A 19,734-nucleotide genomic window follows, 5' to 3' on the forward strand; every position below is an offset into this window, starting at 1 on the left:
TGCCTTTCATCAACCATTCCAATTTTCCTGACGCAAAAACGCGCCTGCTGTGCGACTTCTCACACCAAAACAAGAGTGCACAATCCACAGAGAACAAGAACACTTGCAGGAGAGTTAGTGCTGAAACAAAGACATTTCTTTATTGCTGAAACAAAGCAAAAAAAAAAAAAAAAAAGCAAAACTGTTGTCTTTCAGTAATATCAAAAAATACTCAATATGCAGAATCTTTTCTCTCTGCAGACAGGGCAGGGCAGTCATCCACTCCTTGCTCTTTAGTTCAACATGCATCTCACCACAGAAGCTGTTTCTTCTCCATTTCCAATGAGCCTCTCGCTGCTGTGGATCAATAAAAAACATTTAGTGTGTAACACTGCTGTGCACCTCCTGAATAAATATTGCAGGAGTTCAAGGGGTCTTTCCCAAGTAGTTCCCGGTACTTGTAAGCCCTGCTTAGTTTGCAACCAGTTCATAAATAAACCCCACCTGATCACATACAAAAGCTCAGGGCTCTGACTGGATTGGTGCCCTGAGGGATAACTTGCCTGGTACATCTTTATTATGCTGTTCTGGGCTCTGAACACCTAAAAATACAAGCAGTTTATTTTCTTACCCTAATACCTCTGGCCCTTTTAGAGATGCTGGAATTTGGCTCCTTCTTCCAGAGCTGCTTAACACCAGTCATTCCATCCTGCTTTCATAGCTTAATATTTATTTCTGCCTCAGCCAGACACAGCTTTAGCAAAAAAAAAAAAAAAAAAGCAGCCAAGTATTTCTGCAGAAAATTCTGTTATCAACACCACAACAGTGAAGAAAAGATCCAGCAGAATAAAGTTTAAAAGCAAAGGAAATTATACCAACCACTGGAGCTCCTCGGAAGACAAGGATTCACTAAAGCCCTGCCCAAAGATGCTCTCATTCCCCTGAAAGAATTCTCAGGTTCAAAATGCTCTATTTTTTTTACTCATCTTTCTTAGATTAAGACATGTCATTGCAGGTCTTCCAGCTTATGTGCCACTGGGTCAGAGCCAGCAGCAGAGGAGCAGAGCAATCACAGCATCTCCTTGCAGCTTTTGGTTAAAGAAGTTCACGTGAGGTTTAATCCAAACCACTCCAAAGTCCAAACCAAACCCACTGCTTTGTACTTACCTTTTATAGCTGTCCCGTGTTTATAAGCAGCGTCAGCCTCCAAAACATCCCTAACGGAATTCTGTGCAGCTTTAATTAAAAACTAACAGCCAGTTCCTCGAAAAGGCTCCCTCGGTGTTTCATGAAATAACAGCTCCCCCTACCCGGCTTTTGAGGCATCCCCGTGAGAGCTGCAAAGTCCTCTCGCCCGCCCCGCTCCAGCCCACCTGGAAGGGCATTGGTGCATTTGTAAGAACCGTTTTCTTATCTGATTGCTAGAAATGCAAAATAAAGAGGCACATTAAGGCCAGTAGGAAAGCACCTCGGCTCACTGCCTGCATGCCATAACTGCAAGAGAGATTTCTTACTGACATGCTGATATTTACACTTGCAGTCCAACAAATAACATCAGGAAAGCAGGAGCACAAGGAATTAGCTGCACCTTTCCCCCACCATGGAACTGCTTTGACCATATAGAAGGGAAGAATAAACAACAACTAGTGGCAAATAATTTACAAAAATGCAACCATTATCCAGAACAAAGACATGATTTCTAGTTCACTGCCCCATCACTTCTCTTTATAACAGTCTGAGAATCCATATACCCATTTTATTAATCATCACTCAGATCTCTCTGATCTCACTCAGTACCAAAACCACTCAGGGACGAGATGCCACCTACCTTTCCCAGCCTCTTCCACAGGAAGGCCAAGGAAAGCTGCAAAATCATCTGCAGCTGTCGATGTCTGAGCCTGAGAAAGCAGGGCAAGGGCCTGTCTCCCACTGCCATCTGAGGACACAGAAACACTGGGAGCAGACACAGGCAGGAAATCTGAGAACACTTTCCCAATTCTGACACCTCTGGAAAACCACAACCAACCCCAAAGTGAGCCCTTCCCAAGTTCCCCCTCCCTTGCCACTCTGCACTGACCCATCCCAGTCAGCAGCCAGAGACAACAACTTGCTCTGCCAGGACCAAACCCCTCAGAGACCACACTGACCTCCAAATGCAGCGTCTTGGGCACTCCCACCAGTGCGTAAACCACTCCAGGAGACCCTGCATCTGATGGCACTCTCCACTTGCAACAGGCCTGTGTGTCAAACAGGTCAGAAGCAGGAAAAAGAACCGACAAAAACAATGAGTTAAACTACTAATGGCATCTAGAAATCAGCTGTTTCTAAAGCTACAGAGAATTTGTTATCGCAAAATAACCTCAGAAGGCTTCTTAGCAGTCTGTGCTGCCCTCTGGTAGCAAGAATTTGCTTGTTACCATTTCACAGTCTCCAAAACGTTTGTCTCAAGTCACAGGTAACAGATAGACCTTTTTATGAGTGTCCCAAGGTTCTGAAATGCCAAGCCCAGTTCCCTAAATTACTGCTCAGAAGTCTGATAAAACTGGGTAACCAATGGTCTGTTTTGCTGTTACAGAACAAACCTTATGGTTTATGAAATTCCAGTATGAAAGAATCCACAATCACAGGCACAACCCGACTAAAAACAACTTGCTTTGTTTTTACAAGGCCCTGTCGTGAGGTTTTTATTTACATCTGACACCTAAAATTCCTTCAGGAAAACCTACACAAATTTGGCAACAGTTCTGATTTCTCATAATTACTGTCTGAGCACACAGGAATCACTTCAGGCAATTCCCTGCTGCCCACACAAGGTCACTTTGGACCTCTGAGTGCTTCCAAGTCTCTCTGCCAGATTCTCTGCCCCACTGACCAAACTGCACCAAGTTCAGCATTTGCCTGTTGTGACAAAAAGCCCTTCCAAGTGTTCATCCAGAAGAATGTCTTCTCCACAGCGGCCACAGCTGTAAATCCAGTACTTACAGATCTGATGGCAGGAGGGATTCTTTTCCAGAGATATCGTGTGTTATTCCTAAAAAACATGAAGTTCAAAACACTTGTCAGTCACCAAATGCTCGCTGCAAGGAGACACCAAAAGGTCTGTTCACATCTGTCATGAACAGTCTCAGTGCTTTGAAACAGTCCTTCTAGGCAGGAATATTTTACACTGCAGTGGAAAAGCAAAGCCACTCTTGGAGAAGCTGTTAATACTGTTGAATATTTTTCCTTGATTTACCTGAGAGGCCTGCTCTGGGATTGATGCTCTAAAATTTTTGCTTGCCTGAAAAAAAACTTGCCTAACGTTGTTCATACTTTTGCTTGCTTGAGAAACTTGCCTGAGAATCCTATAACCTTTAAGATAAGACACCTAGTTTGTAGATGGAAAGGATGTATGGTTTTGTATTGCTTAAAAGGAGAAACTAAGCAGAAATTAGCCATCCAAGAACAAAGAAGAACCAGTTTCAAGGCTTGGAAATGGGACAAATGAAAGAGGGCTGTTAAACATTGTTTGTTAAATCATCTACATTATGAGTAAGGTTTTTTTAATTTTTCTACTAACACTTAAATACAAACAGTTAATAAAGAATTAATGTAGATTTTTTTTTAATGCTAGTTATGTATGTGGCAAACAATGAGTATAACCTTACATTTTTGCTCAACTTGCTCACAATTTTATAACTTTTAGAGGAAGGGAACTGGGAAAGGAACATAAACTTTGCAAACAGACAGAAAATACCTTCAAACTGACAAGCAATCAATCAGCATTCAAAGCTGCAAAGCAAAAGGACAGAGCACAATAAAGGATTAAGTTATGGACTAAAACCCAAAAGCTGAAGTGTTTCAGAGGCTGCAATTGTCACAAAAGGATGCTGGATGGCAGCAAAGCCCGTGAAATAATTACAGCAGACTCGCAGAGCGCGGGCGTGAACCAGGCAGGATTTAACAAGTGTAGCGACTTTAGAACACAAAAGGGTTTTGCATTTGTAATATTGTCGGAGCACTTATTACAGACGGATTTACCCCTAGTGCTGGGTTCAGTCTTTGTTTCACTCTCCAGCAGACACGGGGGCTGAGGTAACACAGCAAACAGCTCATTAACAGCCTCATTTAACACCAACCTGGGAGGGGTTTCCATTTCCACAGCGTTTCTCAGAAGTGAAGGTTTGCACTTTCATTTTTCTTCGACTAACACAAAACCGCTTTCCTCGCGTACCCAACAGCCCACTTTGCAAACCACAGGCTCAGACTGGTTTGGGCACGTTTTGTGCCAGCCCAGCTTGGTCACAACACTCTGGGGCATTCTGAAACATTCAGAATGAGAAGAGGCTTAATCCCGGGAACATCACTCTTTCCTTCCAAACCCAGCACTGCCCACCGGCGTTCTGTTACTCACACGACTCCTCACATTCTTGGTGGCTGCAGCCCGAGCTGCTGGTGACAAACTCCGGCTCTGAAGCCACGGGTGGGGGGAAGCCACTCCACTTGTGCAGCAGGCACAGAGCCAAAAGCTGGCCCTAAACGAGGGCTCCTGGAGCTCCTCCGGGGTGGCCTGAAAAGAAACACAAGTTACACATTTTAAGCGCAGCAGGATACAAAGCACAGCAGGAAGCCAAAAGTTTCGCGAAAACCGAACGCTCCAAGAACAACTGGCGGTTTGTTTGGGTTTTTTTTTCCACATCCCATCACAGGTCTGGGTAACTTTTTTTTTATATATATCAATGCAATGAAGCTTCGGGCTTCCCAAACCACGCACCACCCGCTCCTCCAAAACTTGGGAATGCCGGGACGCCGGGGGGGTGTGGTCAAAGCCGAGGTAGGGGCGTGGCCAAAGCGGGTGGGCGTGGCCAAGGGGATGCGCGCCCGCTGTTTTTGGGGGCCGCGCAGATGAATCCTTCTTAAACCCCGTTTTTTCTGCGGAACGAGCAGAACTTCCCCGCGCCATAGGCGGAATTGTCTCCAGGCTCCCGTCTGTGTAGGTCTCCTGTTGCGGGTCGTGAGAGATGGGCGCCCCCATCCCGTGTCGCACATGACACGCACGAGAGGGATGTATTTCAGGGAGAGAAAGTGCTTCCTGCCTGTTTATAACGGGTTTTAAAAGTAGTTTTACGGTGGCGGTGCCTTATCCTTGTTACCTGTAAAATCCCCTGTTGACGCAGAGCAAACAGTGCAGACAGAAAGAGATACCACAGAATCGTGGAATATCCTGAGCTGGAAGGGATCCACAAGGATCATCCAGTCCAACTCCTGGCTCTGCACAGGACACCCCAAAAATACCACCCCATCCCTGAGGGTGTTGTCCAAAGGCTCCTGGAGCTCTGGCAGCCTTGGGGCTGTGCCCACTGCCCTGGGGAGCCTGTTCAGTGCCAACCATCCTCTGGGGGAAGACCCTTTCCCTGAGATCCAGCCTGACCTTCCCCTGATACAACTGCAGTATATCTACAATAGAGCATGCAATATAGACACAATATAGGATTTAATATGTATGCTACAAATCACCCATATCTCTGTTTGTATCCTATGAAATAGCCCAGAATGTGCTCAAATGGCATATGTGCTATTTTAGAGGTGGAACCACCCCTCTTCCGTGGCCTTTCTGTGGCTACAGTTCCCATCCCCAGTCCTGTCCACCTGTCCCCAAAATCAGGCTCACAAGCCCTGTTTCTGACTGGAGGGGCTTGGACATGTTTGCAGCCCGGTTTGAGGCAAAGGAATGGATGGAAAATGGAGAGATTGTCAGCGGATCTTCTCAAGTACTGGGGCCACAGATGTAAACTCACAGTTTTCGGGTAAAATTAACCCTAAGGAGGGGGCTCGTTTTCAGCAAACCTTGGCTTGCTGACAGGATGAATTTGGTTTCCACAATCATCCTCACTCTAGGTCACAAAGCCTGACCCCAGCACTTCTCACCACCTCCCATGCCCAGCACTGCCCCAAACACCATTCCCCAAACCATTTATTCCTCATATGGACAGTTTCCCCAAGCTGTGCTCAAGAGCTGCACCACCTCACTCTAAAGTTGGGATGCCCCATGCAAGCCTGTTCCAAGAGTGCCAGGGTCATCCAGAGGTGCTCCCCACACCTGTGGGTTGGAACAAGGGTGGAATAGGGGTGCTCAGCCTCTCAATGCTTTGGTGCAAAGCAAGAGTGGTGTAAATCTGTGATCTGGGAGAGGGCTTGGCTATGGAAAAATAACACTAAGGGGTGTTTGTGTCTGCTTTGGGATTTGCCCAGGGGCAGGCCACACGTGCTGCTTCCTGGCTGGGACACACCGTGTGGCCACCTCCAAGCACCAGCTTCTCAGGGATCCCCACAGCTCCAGGCTCTGCCCATCCGCTCTGCTGCAAGCCTTGAGGCTCCAGCAGAACCCCCCAAGGCCAAGGGCCTTTGGGGCACTTTCCCCTCCCCACTGCACACCTGGGCAAGTGTTGCTGAGCACAAGGGCCCTTTGTCCTCTCTTCTCCAATATGCTGTGGATACCGAGCACCAAAGAAAACTCCTGAGCCTCTGTGCATGCTAAGAGGGATTTAATATTGCTGTGCTGGGGTAAGAGGATAAGAGGGGTCTTTCCCACAGGATGAGGTAGTTCCATCAGGCAGGGTTCCCGGGATCAGTTCTCCGCAGACATCCAACAGCTGCCCCACAGAGGAGCCTCCCTATTTTGCACACTCTGGAGATGATCTTCCAACTGCTGGAATGTGCAGAAGCCTGAGGTCTCTGGACAGTCATTAGGATTTTCTGTGTCTGATCTGCCAGGCATTCCATGGCAGCACTGTCATGAGTTATGCCTTCAATAACTGGAACAAAAGTGAATGAGGCAAGGTCAGCGCCCAGATCTCTGGCGACCTAAGAAGCCCCTCCTGCCCCAGTCTCAGCCAGCTCTTGCTATGGCCAGGAGGAGCAGGGCCCAAGGGCATCAGCCAGAAGGTGCTGGCCACCAATACACCTCATGGCCCTGAAATCTGTCTCTGCTCTGCCCAAGCCATTCCTCATCCATGCAGGGAGCAGAGCCCTCCACAGCTGGGGCAGGATTGCAGCTCCCTGCCCAGGATCTGTGCTCCTCCACCAGTCCCCGCTGCTCTCACTCACCACCAATGATGATCTGCAGCTCAGCCTGCTGTCCCCTCAGGTACCTCCCAGCGATCCCTGGGAACACAGATGCTGTCACGGCCCCAGCGGTGTCACAGCTCCCCCCCAGTGGATGCAGCAGCCGGGGCTGGGGCCGAGCTGCAGCAGGGCGGGCAGGGACCTTGTGGCTCACCTATGAACCTGAGGGCTGCCTCTCGCACGGGCTCCTGTGGGCTCTCCAGATATGGCAGGGCCTGGCAGAGGTACTCGGCCACTCGGCTCTTGTCCTTTTCCAGCTGGAGAGAGCGGCAGGGCACAGAGGGAATGGTTGGCTGGGGCTCTGCCCCTTGGCCAGGCACAGTGCCAGCCCCACACTCGGGGCATCGGGGACTGGGGCTTCAGGTCCGTCCTTACCAGGCACTCACTAAACCTCCACGGCTGCTCTGTCTCCAGCAGCTCTGCAAGATCCCTCCTCTTCAGCAACCAGGCTGCACGAAGAAGCGCTTTCCAAGAGGCCTGCAGAGCAACAGAGTGCAGGAGATGGCACCACAGCCCAGAGCACAGGACCTGTGTCCCTGGACCAAGGCCAGGGCAGGAGGCAGCCCAGCCCCCTCCTGTTGTGACACCAGAGCCCACAAGTACTCACTTCTGCCACATGCTGGTTCTCATCATGCCAGCAGAAGAAGAGTGGCAGCAGGCTCTGGATCACGTGTGTCTTCAGGTGTTGTTTTCCCTCGTCCACTCCCAGCTCCATCACCTTTCGGAAGAGGTGAATGGAGAGCAGTTGCACGCAGATGTTGTCCTGATGGAAAGGAAGAAGAAAAGACCTCAGCACTGGCTGCTCCAGGCTCACTGGGGCACAGGCCTGCAAATGCACAGGCCACAGTTTCCCGACAGCACCCAGTGCCTGTGATGGGGGCACAGAGCCTTACGTAGCCAAAGAGTGGCTGCAGCACCTCAGCCAGCTGCAGGGCAGTGGGGGTGGAGATTAGGATGGCTCTGTTCTGAACTTCATTGATGATTATAGATAGAGCCATCCCAATCAGCTCACTGTCTTCATCCCACAGAATGTCCATCAGGCTTTGTGTCAGGGTCCGCACACCATCAGCCTGTGAGGAACACAAGGCTGTGCTGTGAAGCCATGAACGGCTGCAGAGCCAACCCTTCAGGACAGGCCTTTGGCCTCTGGGCCCCGTGGCAGAAGAGCTGGGAGCAGCTGCCACAGCTCCCGAAGCCCAGCTCAGCCCAAGTGACTCTGTTGCCCAGCCCCAGGATTCCAGCACGGCTTCAGCCCCTGCCCCCTCCTCACCATCACAGGATCCTTGCTGAGCACCACGAGGCCTCTGAGTGCCAGGCGACGCATCTCTGGGCACTCACTCCTCAGTTGCCTTGCAAGGATCTCCAGGAAGCTGTCACTCCATTCGGTCATGTCGAGGCAGTCGAGGACCTGAAAGGCACGCAGCAGTGACGGGGTGCCCGGCCGGCAGGAGCCCGGACCCGCACAGGGCTGTGCCCAGGCAGCAGCACAGGGCGCGGCACCGTCCCGGGCAGCTGCGGCTGCGAGAGGGCTGAAAGCTGGAGGCAGCTGGGCCAGGCAGCGCTTGCCATCAGGCTCACCTCCACAAGGAAGGCCATGGCGGGAAGCTCCCAGCGGGGCTTCTCCCTGCTCAGCAGCTCCAGCAGGCAGGGGGCAATCCAGGAATACAAAGGGCTCGAGGCACGGCGCATCTCCCTGGCAGGGGGAAACAGGCACCGTCAACCCTGAGCTGGGTGGGCAAACCTCTGCCGGGGCTCACTCACATAGCCCTGATCTTGGCCCACCCTCTTGGCCCACCCCCCCAGGAGGGGACACATGCACTCTGGGAGGTGGCTCCTCCTGTGCATCTGCCTCTCTTGTGCACCTTTTCCACTCTGCTCAGCCATCCCTGGGTGACAAGGCCCTCTGACCCGTGACCATGGGCACTGTGGGGTGCCCCATGAACAGGCAGAAATGACAGGGGCAGCAGGGACAAGGGGGTCTCACCTGGCCAGCAGACCCACTGCATAGTGGTGGGTGTCAGGCCTGAGGAGCGTGTCCCAGCCACACTTGCGTTCCATTGAAACCACTACGTCTTCACACTCAAGGTGGCAAAGCAGCGCCTTTATGGTCAGCACTACAAATCTGTGTGGAGAGCGAAGCCCAGGTCACACTTAGAGCCCTGACCCAGCCCCAAGGACATGGAAGGCACAGGAGGACTGGGATGGAGCACCTCTTGAAGTCTGTGGGAAGGCCATGTTGCTCCCAGTATCCCTTCCAGAATGTGTCAACCTCCTCTGGCATCTGCTCTTTGCTGGTGAAAACTTGGAAGAGCAGATCCACGAGGAGAAGGGGGGAATAGTTTTGCAATTGCTCTGGGCACTGGGACATCTGGAGAATCTCCCAAAGCACGATGGTTGCCTGCAAAAGATAAACCACCGAGACCACGCTCTCAGTGCCCAGATGTCCATGTGACAGGCCTCGATTGTGCAAGGGAGACCCCAGGGAAGATGCAGGGGGAGCCCCTGGCCTGGTGCCCCTGAACCTGGCCCTAACCTATGTTCCCAGCCCCGTGCCTGAGGCAGGAAGATGCAGTGTTGGGGAGGAAGGAGACCCACTGGAGAGGTGACCTGGGAAGGAACCAAAGCCCATTGCAGAAACTCACAGCCAGAGCAAAGACAGCCGTGTGGTCCCCGTCGGAGGTGGATGAGCTGTGCAATGGCCAGTCCTCCATCACACAGAGCAACTCTGGCAGCACCTTCTTCAGTGCCATTCCCGAGGAGGCGATGGTCCTCCACATGCTGGCAGCAGCTCTGCGGGGACAGAGTTGTGTGTCGGGGGGTGCCGGCCAAAGGGCCTTGAGGAGCAGGGAGGGAGCCTGGCAGCAGGATTGGGGCTGGCATGGCAGGGCTGGGAAACAGAGGGGCCAGGGGGTCCTGGAACTCCCCATCCCTCTGGCAGACCACGTGGGATGGGATGGACAGGGTGAGGGGTTCTAAAGACTGGTGAGCCCTGAGCCCCAAAGGCAGGGGGTCCTGTACCTGTCACAGGATGGGGCACAGCGCAGGAGGGTGACCACAACATCAGCAGGGTATGCCTTGGTCACCCTCAGAAACTCCGTGAGCAGCTCCTCTTCTGGAGTCATGTTGGCTGTCAGTCTCTGGTGCATGTTCCTGATGAAGGCTGGCACCTGGAGGAGGCATGGGGGAAGAGCTGCCAACTTGCCCAGCTTCCCCAACAAGTGCTTCCCTTCCCACCACACAGTGCTGGCCTCAAAGGCTGAGTGGGCCCAGGGGAGCTGGCTTGAGGGGCCACACAAGCCTAGGGTGGCTTGAGCCCTAGCCACAGGCTGCTTACTTGCTTTGCACTGGAGACACCATTCTCCTCAAAAAGATCTGGAGTGGGAGTATAATTCACACTCTCCCTGGGCATGAGGTCAGGGTCTGCAATGCCCTCAGTTGTTGCAGTGTCAGCCTCCACAGTGAGATCAGGCAAGGAAATGTCAGAGTTTGCCGGTTCATTGGTCAACGCGATGTCAGAGGTTGCTGCGCGATCAATCGGTGAGCTGTCAGTGTCTGTTGTATCGTCAGTCAAAGCAGGGTCAGACTCTGCTGTGTGAACAATCGGTGGGGTGTCACAGTTTCCTGTGCCATCAGTCAGCGCGGTGCTGACATCAGGCTTCATCTCCAGCTCAGTCAGCCTGAGGTCAGGCTGTGCCATGGCCCTAGTAAGTCTGGTTGTGGTCCTTTTACGTCGAATGCCCAGGAATTTCAGAAAGGCCTGCAGGAGAACAGAGAGCAGGGAAGAGAGGGATGTGCCATGGAGAACTCTGACAGCAGTGCCAGGCTGAGCAGGGACAGCAGGCCCAGCCCAGGAGGCCATGGCATCACATGTCACAAAGGGCCCTGTGACACCCTGCAGGTACCTGTGCTGCCCTGCGGAAGGGGCCACGGGCACGGTCCTGCTCTTCTGTCTGGTCCTGGCCTGGATCTGGCAAAGAGCGAGCGCTGTCAGAGCTGAGGGGCTGCGGGACAGCCCGGAGAACACAGCCCAGCCCTGCGCTCCACAGGCAGGGCCAGCCCCAGAATGCCCAGTGCATGCAGCTGCCGGGGGATCAGCCATGGGCCCTCTTCCCCTCTCCCTTTTTCTGGGCATGTCCACAGGGGATGGGATGGGATGATGCCCATCTGGCTGCAGCCACCAGCCCTGTGGCCAGCTCTGTCACTCACCCTCCTGCAGGGGCTGGGACTGTTCCATATCCTCAGGGTGCTGGGATGGGGAAGCTCCAGGGCCTTCCTTCTTCTTCCGAAAGGGTCTGAGCAGGCTCAGGCGTCTTCCTGCCATCCCACAGTCTGGCCTTGAGGGCACCTGCAAGGGAGAGACACCTCGGAAGATCTCTGGGTCACCACGTCCTGCAGGCTGCCCTCGAGGCCACGTGCCGCAGGGATTGGACACCCAGAAAATTTCTGGGTCACCAACCCTGCGGTCTGGCCTCGAGGGCAACTGAAAGAAATAAAAGCCTAGAAAATGATAGGGGTTGTCAAGTCCTGCAGCGTGGCCTCAAGGGTAACTGAGAGAGAAAAAAACCTAGTAAAAAGTATGGGTTATCAAGTCCTGTAGTGCTGCCTCGAGGGCAACTGAAAGTGAGAAAAGCCTAGGAAAAACTCTGGGTTATCAAGTCCTGCAGTGGGGTCTCGAGGGCAGCTGCCGCTGGGACTGGAGACACCTCACAAACGCTCAGTGTCACCAAGTCCCGCGGTCTGGCCTCGAGGACACTTGCACCACAGAAAATACCTCCAAAACGCTCCGGTCAGTAGGAAAGAGTTGGCTACGCGGGGGCTCCGCACAGCACCGCTCTGTCCCGTCTGTCCCGTCGCACGCTCCGAGGAGCACTGAGGCGTTGCCACATCAACACCAGGATTTATATCACCCCGTGTCACAAAGGGCCCTGTTCCATCCCCTCGGCGATGCCCACCGTGTCACAAAGGGCCCTGTGACACCCTGCCACCTGCCCTGGGGCCTCCCCCAGCCCAACCAACCTGACCCTGGTCGGAATGACTCCCTTCTCCAAAGAATCTAAGACAGCTGCACATGAACTTTAGACACAGCTCAAAAACTAAGCAACTTCTCCCAAGGAGCCCGTTCCAAGCTGCTGTGGAGGGCCCGTGCCCTTCCCACTGTGGCTGCGTCAGAAGCCAAGGGGACTCCCTCTGCTGCCGTGGGCAGGCACAGCAGGGGAGGCTTTGCTTAGTTTTTTCATAGTTTTACAGCAGTTTTTTTATCCTTGCTCCCTATAAAATCCCCTGCTATGCAGAGCAAACAGTGCGGACAGAAAGAGATACCACAGAATCGTGGAATATCCTGAGCTGGAAGGGATCCACAAGGATCATCCAGTCCAACTCCTGGCTCTGCACAGGACACCCAACAATCCCACCCCATCCCTGAGGGTGTTGTCCAAAGGCTCCTGGAGCTCTGGCAGCCTTGGGGCAGTGCCCACTGCCCTGGGGAGCCTGTTCAGTGCCAACCACCCTGTGGGGGAAGACCCTTTCCCTGAGATCCAGCCTGACCTTCCCCTGACACAGCTGCAGTATATCTACAATAGAGCATGCAATATAGACACAATATAGGATTTAATATGTATGCTACAAATCACCCATATCTCTGCCTATATCCTATGAAATAGCCCAGAATGTGCTCAAATGGCATTTAACAGCACATGTGCTGTTTTAGAGGTGGAACCACCCCTCTGCCGTGGCCCTTCTGTGGCTCCAGTTCCCATCCCCAGTCCTGCCCACCTGTCCCCAAAATCAGGCTCATGAGCTCTAGTTCTGGCTGGAGGGGGTTGAAGTACTGGGGCCACAGATGTAAACTCACAGTTTTCGGGTAAAATTAACCCTAAGGAGGGGGCTCATTTTCAGCAAACCTTGGCTTGCTGACAGGATGAATTTGGTTTCCACAATCATCCTCACTCTAGGTCACAAAGCCTGACCCCAGCACTTCTCACCACCTCCCATGCCCAGCACTGCCCCAAACACCATTCCCCAAACCATTTATTCCTCATATGGACAGTTTCCCCAAGCTGTGCTCAAGAGCTGCACCACCTCGCTCTAAAGTTGGGATGCCCCATGCAAGCCTGTTCCAAGAGTGCCAGGGTCATCCAGAGGTGCTCCCCACACCTGTGGGTTGGAACAAGTGTGGAATAGGGGTGCTCAGCCTCTCGATGCTTTGGTGTAAAGCAAGAGTGGTGTAAATCCGTGATCCGGGAGAGGGCTTGGCTATGGAAAAATAACACTAAGGGGTGTTTGTGTTTGCTTTGGGATTTGCCCAGGGGAGAACATCTTGGAGGAGGGCTCCAGGCGATGACACCACTGCACTGCCAGTTCAGGCATCGCTTTTCCCAGCAAACCCCCTCGCATCCCTCTCCATCCCCACAGCCGCATGTTGGGCCTGGGCAGAACCACAAACTCTGTCGATGCTCCTTCTCTCTGCCAGGAAATAGTTTCATTTTCAGGGAAAAAAAAACCAGTAAAAATGGAACAGATGAGAGGTTTCCTCAAGAGGTCAGAAGCTGCAAGGGAAACTGCCTAAAAATTCAAGGAAACTGCACATCCAAACGTACCACTGTCCCTTCCATGCAAGAAACTCTTTCCATTTCGGGGCAGTTGGGGGGAGTGGTTTATGTTTCTTGTTGGTTTCAATCATGTCTTTGGAACAACAAAGGAATTGATGTTTCCCAGTGTGCTTTGTTGAGCCTCCTAAATCCACCAGCACCATTCTGGAAGCAAGTCCTTGGCATAGGGACAATCAGAACGATGCAGGAGCTGCAATTCTGGAACTGTGGGGACGAGACGTGGCCACGGTATCCAGGCATTGCCTGGCAGTGCTCCCTACAGTGAGATGGGCACATGTCTGTGTCTCAAGCAGTGTGCTGCTTCTTCCTTTGCTTTCAAGCACACCCAAAACAGCCAGGACGGTTACTGGTTTGGCCTTCTTTTTCCTCTTTGCTGGTAAACTGGGCCATCTTTGCAGCAGATGCCAAAGGACCGATGTCCCTCCATCCCTGAAGTTCACCATATGAGGCCCTGCTTCAGCTTCTGCTGCTTCTTCCTGTCCATTCCAGAAAGGCCTGGATTTAGAGTTCAGAAGCCCATGCATGTGTTTTTGAGGTGCTGCTTGGAGGAGAGGTTCAGCAGCTGCACCCCAAGGCTCATGTCCCATGCCAGTCTCTAAGGATGGCAGCAGTGCCAGCACTGTGGGACGCCTGAGTGTGGCAGGTGAGTCTGCCCTCAGGCACGGCCATGCAAGTCAGTCAGGATGACAGGCTGAAGCTGCCAAGCGCTGCTGTGAGGCTGGGCAGTCAATAGAAAGCCCTTGTGGCCACTTTTCCTGAAGCCTTTTCCAAAGCCCGTGCAATTGTGCCCACAGCATCCCCGCTTTTGGCATCCTGGTGGGTGCCTGGCTGAGGAGGTTCAGCACCTCAGCCCTTCATGGCCTCCCAGCGCCCCGTCCCCTCAGGGTCTCCCCCAGCCCCGCCAACCTGCCCGGCAGCGGCGCAGCCCTGAAGGAGCTCCCCAGGAGCCGGCTCCCCACACACCTCCCAGCCCTCAGCAATCCACACAGCAGCACACGGGCAGGCCACACGTGCTGCTGCCTGGCTGGGACACACCGTGTGGCCACCTCCAAGCACCAGCTTCTCAGGGACCCCCACAGCTCCAGGCTCTGCCCATCCGCTCTGCTGCAAGCCTTGAGGCTCCAGCAGAACCCCCCAAGGCCAAGGGCCTTTGGGGCACTTTCCCCTCCCCGCTGCACACCTGGGCAAGTCTTGCTGAGCACAAGGGCCCTTTGTCCCCTCTACCCCAATGCACTGTGGATACCAGGCACCAAAAAAAATCTCCTGAGCCTCTGTGCATGCTAAGAGGGATTTATTATTGCCATGCTGGGGTAAAAGGATAAGAGGGGTATTTCCCACAGGATGAGGTATTTCCATCAGACAGGGTTCCCAGGATCAGTTCTCCGCAGACCCCTGGCAGCTGCCCCACAGAGGAGCCTCCCTATTCTGCACACTCTGGAGATGATCTTGAAACTGCTGGAATGTGGAGAAGCCTGAGGTCTCTGGACAGCCATTAGGATTTTCTGGGTTTGAATTGCCAGGCTTTTCATGGCAGCACTGTCATGAGTCATGCCTTCAATAACTGGAACAAAAGGGAATGAGGCAAGGTCAGCGCCCAGATCTCTGGTGACCCAAGAAGCCCCTCCTGTTAGGGCCATCCCACCCAGCTCTTGCTTTGGCCAGGAGGAGCAGGACCCAAGGGGATCAGCCAGAAGGTGCTGGCCACCAACAGCCCTCATGGCCCTGAAATCTCTCTCTGCTCTGCCCAAGCCATTCCTCATCCATGCAGGGAGCAGAGCCCTCCGCAGCCAGGGCAGGACTGCAGCTCCCTGCCCAGGGTCTGTGCTCCTCCACCAGTCCCTGCTGCTCTCACTCACCATCAATGACGATCTGCAGCTCCAACTCCTGTCCCCTCAGGTACCTCCCGGCGATCCCTGGGAACACAGATGCTGTCAGGGCCCCAGCAGTGTCACAGCTCCCCCCCAGCAGACGCAGCAGCCGCGGCTGGGGCCGAGCTGCAGTGGGCCGGGCAGGGACTTTGTGGCTCACCTATGAACCTGAGGACCGCCTCTCTCACGGGCTCCTGTGGGCTCTCCAGGTACGGCAGGGCCTGGCAGAGGTAGTTGGCCGCTTGGCTCTTGTCCTTTTCCAGCTGGAGAGAATGGCAGGGCACAGAGGGAATGGTTGGTTCAGGCTCTGCCCCTTGGCCAGGCACAGTGCCAGCCCCACACTCGGGGCATCGGAGACTGGGGCTTTGGGTCCGTCCTTACCAGGCACTCGCTAAACTTCCACGGCTGCTCTGTCTTCAGCAGCTTCACAAGATCCCTCCTGTTCAGAAACCAGGCTGCACGAAGCAGCGCTGCCCGAGAGGCCTGCGGAGCAACAGAGTGCAGGAGATGGCACCACGGCCCAGGGTACAGGACCTGTGTCCCTGGACCAAGGCCAGGGCAGGAGGCAGCCCAGCCCCCTCCTCTTGTGACCCCAGAGCCCACAAGTACTCACTTCTGCCACTTGCTCGTTCTCATCGTGCCAGTAGAAGAAGAGTGGCAGCAGGCTCTGGATCAAATGTGTCTTCAGATGTTCTTTTCCCTCGTCCACTCCCAGCTCCATCACCTTTTGGAAGAGGTGAATGGAGAGCAGTTGCACACGGATGTTGTCCTGATGGAAAGCAAGAGGAAAAGACCTCAGCCCTGGCTACTCCAGGCTCACCGGGGCACAGGTCTGCAAATGCACAGGCCACAGTTTCCTGGCAGAACGCAGTGCCTGTGATGGGGGCACAGAGACTTACGTAGCCAAAGAGAGGCTGCAGCACCTCAGCCAGCTGCAGGGCAGTGGGGGTGGAGATTAGGATGTCTCTGTCCTGAACTTCATTGATGAATACAGAGAGGGCCATCCCGACCAGCTCCCTGTCTTCATCCCTCAGAACGTCCATCAGGCTTTGTGTCAGGGTCCGCATGCCGTCAGCCTGGGAGGAACACAAGGCTGTGCTGTGAAGCCAGGAACGGCTGCAGAGCCAACCCTGCTCGGGCGGGGCAGCCCCGGGTGCTGCCACGCGGAGCCCGGAGACCAAAGGCCTGTCCTGAAGGCCTCGGCCAGCTGAGCGGGGAGGCAGCAGAGCTGGGAGCAGCTGCCACAGCTCCCAAAGCGACTGCATTGCCCAGCCCCAGGATTCCAGCATGGCTTGAGCCAACTGCCCCCCCTCCTCACCATCACAGGATCCTTGCTGAGCACCACGAGGCCTCTGAGTGCCAGGTGACGCATCTTTGAGCACTCGCTCCGGAGGTGCCTTGCAAGGATCTCCAGGAAGCTGTCACTCCATTTGGTCATGTCCAGGCAGTCGAGGACCTGAAAGGCACGCAGCAGTGACGGGGTGCCCGGCCGGCAGGAGCCCAGACCCGCACAGGGCTGTGCCCAGGCAGCAGCACAGGGCGCGGCACCGTCCCGGGCAGCTGCGGCTGCCAGAGGGCTGAGAGGTGGAGGCAGCTGGGCCAGGCAGCGCTCGCCATCAGGCTCACCTCCACAAGGAAGGCCATGGCGGGAAGCTCCCAGCGGGGCTTCTCCCTGCTCAGCAGCTCCAGCAGGCAGGGGGCAATCCAGGAATACAAGGGGTTCTTGGCACGGCGCATCTCCCTGGCAGGGGGAAACAGGCACCGTCAACCCTGAGCTGGGTGGGCAAACCTCTGCCGGGGCTCACTCACACAGGCCTGGTCTTTCCTCTGGAGGGAACACATGCACTTTGGGCGGCAGCTCCTCCTGTGCCCCCGCCTCTCCCAGCCTTTTCCACTCTGCTCAGCCATCCCTCGCTGACAAGGCCCTCTGACCCACGAAACTGTGGGGGTTCCCCATGCACAGGCAGAAATGACAGGGGCAGCAGGGACAAGGGGGTCTCACCTGGCCAGCAGACCCACTGCGTAGTGGTGGGAGTCAGCATTGATGAGCGTGTCCCAGCCACGCTTCCGTTCCATTGAAACCACTACGTCTTCACACTCAAGATGGCAAAGCAGGGCCTTTATGGTCAGCACTGCAAATCTGTGTGGAGAGCGAAGCCCAGGTCACACTTAGAGCCCTGACCCAGTCTTGAGGGCATGAAAGGGACAGGAGGACTGGGATGGAGCACCTCTTGAAGTCTGTGGGAAGGCCATGTTGCTCCCAGTATCCCTTCCAGAATGTGTCAACCTCCTCTGGCATCTGCTCTTTGCTGGTGAAAACTTGGAAGAGCAGATCCACGAGGAGAAGGGGGGAATAGTTTTGCAATTGCTCTGGGCACTGGGACATCTGGAGAATCTCCCAAACCACGATGGTTGCCTGCAAAAGATAAACCACCCGAGACCAGCTCTCAGTGCCCAGATGTCCATGTGGCAGGGCCTCGATTGTGGATAGGAGGGAGACCCCAGGGAAGATGCAGGGGGAGCCCCTGGCCTGGTGCCCCTGAACCTGGCCCTAACCTACATTCCCAGCCCCGTGCCTGAGGCAGGAAGATGCAGTGTTGGGGAGGAAGGAGACCCACTGGAGAGGTGACCTGGGAAGGAGCCAAAGCCCATTGCAGAAACTCACAGCCAGAGCAAAGACAGGCGTGTTGTCCCCGTCGGAGGTGGACGTGCTGTGCAATGGCCAGTCCTCCATCACACAGAGCAACTCTGGCAGCACCTTCTTCAGTGCCATTCCCGATGAGGCGATGGTCCTCCACATGCTGGCAGCAGCTCTGCGGGGCCAGAGTTGTGTGTCAGGGGGTGCCGGCCAAAGGGCCTTGAGGAGCAGGGAGGGAGCATGGCAGCAGGATCAGGGCTGACATGGCAGGACTGGGAAACAGAAGGGCCAGGGGATCCTGGAACTCCCCATCCCTCTGGCAGACCACGTGGGATGGGATGGATGAGGTGAGGGGTTCTAAAGACTGGTGAGCCCCGAGCCCCAAAGGCAGGGGGTCCTGTACCTGTCACAGGATGGGGCACAGCGCAGGAGGGTGACCACAACATCAGCAGGGTATGCCTTGGTCACCCTCAGAAACTGCCGTGAGCAGCTCCTCTCCTGGACTCCCGTTGCCTGTCAGCCTCTGGTGCATGTTTCTCACGAAGGCTGGCACCTGGAGGAGGCATGGGGGAAGAGCTGCCAACTTGCCCAGCTTCCCCAACAAGTGCTTCCCTTCCCACCACACGGTGCTGGCCTCAAAGGCTGAGTGGGCCCAGGGGAGCTGGCTTGAGGGGCCACACAAGCCTAGGGTGGCTTGAGCCCTGGCCACAGGCTGCTTACTTGCTTTGGACTGGAGACACCATTCTCCTCAAAAAGATCTGGAGTGGGAGCGTAATTCACACTCTCCCTGGGCATGAGGTCAGGGTCTGCAATGCCCTCAGTTGTTGCAGTGTCAGCCTCCACAGTGAGATCAGGCAAGGAAATGTCAGAGTTTGTGGGTTCTTCGGACAACGCGACGTCACAGATTGCTGCGCGATCAATCGATGCGGTGTCCGTGTCTGTTGTATCGTCAGTCAAAGCAGGGTCAGACTCTGCTGTGTGAACAATCGGTGGGGTGTCACAGTTTCCTGTGCCATCAGTCAGCGCGGTGCTGACATCAGGCTTCATCTCCAGCTCAGTCAGCCTGAGGTCAGTCTGTGCTGTGGCCTTAGTTAGTCTGGTTGTGGTCCTTTTACGTCGAATGCCCACGAATTTCAGAAAGGCCTGCAGGGGAACAGAGAGCAGGGAAGAGGGGGATGTGCCATGGAGAGCTCTGACAGCAGTGCCAGGCTGAGCAGGGACAGCAGGCCCAGCCCAGGAGGCCATGGCATCACATGTCACAAAGGGCCCTGTGACACACTGCAGGTACCTGTGCTGCCCTGCGGAAGCGGCCACGGGCACGGTCCTGCTGTTGTGTCTGGTCCCGGCGTGGATCTGGCAAAGAGCGAGCGTGGTCAGAGCTGAGGGGCTGCGGGACAGCCCGGAGAACACAGCCCAGCCCTGCGCTCCACAGGCAGGGCCAGCCCCGGGATGCCCAGTGCATGGAGATGCTGGGGGATCTGGCTGCAGCCACCAGCCAGTTCTGTCACTCACCCTCCTGCAGGGGCTGGGACTGCCA

At 54.7% G+C, this 19,734-nt stretch overlaps 1 protein-coding gene across 1 annotated transcript in view; it reads right to left on the minus strand.

Moving 5' to 3' along the window:
* Positions 1 to 6,514: 6,514 nt before the first annotated feature.
* Positions 6,515 to 19,734, minus strand: part of LOC126652753 (maestro heat-like repeat-containing protein family member 6) — a 15,734-nt gene continuing 2,514 nt past the window's right edge. Inside the window, 15 exon segments of the mRNA XM_050339861.1 lie at positions 6,515 to 6,773; positions 7,066 to 7,122; positions 7,238 to 7,340; positions 7,459 to 7,560; positions 7,691 to 7,846; positions 7,977 to 8,153; positions 8,354 to 8,491; positions 8,662 to 8,776; positions 17,562 to 17,699; positions 17,788 to 17,975; positions 18,225 to 18,372; positions 18,601 to 18,671; positions 18,673 to 18,750; positions 18,918 to 19,340; positions 19,486 to 19,550. Coding sequence (XP_050195818.1) covers positions 6,568 to 6,773; positions 7,066 to 7,122; positions 7,238 to 7,340; positions 7,459 to 7,560; positions 7,691 to 7,846; positions 7,977 to 8,153; positions 8,354 to 8,491; positions 8,662 to 8,776; positions 17,562 to 17,699; positions 17,788 to 17,975; positions 18,225 to 18,372; positions 18,601 to 18,671; positions 18,673 to 18,750; positions 18,918 to 19,340; positions 19,486 to 19,550 — 2,165 coding nt within the window. The 3' untranslated portion in view covers positions 6,515 to 6,567.

The sequence above is a fragment of the Myiozetetes cayanensis genome, unplaced genomic scaffold (assembly GCF_022539395.1).
Source record: "Myiozetetes cayanensis isolate MyiCay16 unplaced genomic scaffold, myiCay2020 scf9, whole genome shotgun sequence".
Taxonomy (NCBI): Eukaryota; Metazoa; Chordata; class Aves; order Passeriformes; family Tyrannidae; genus Myiozetetes; species Myiozetetes cayanensis.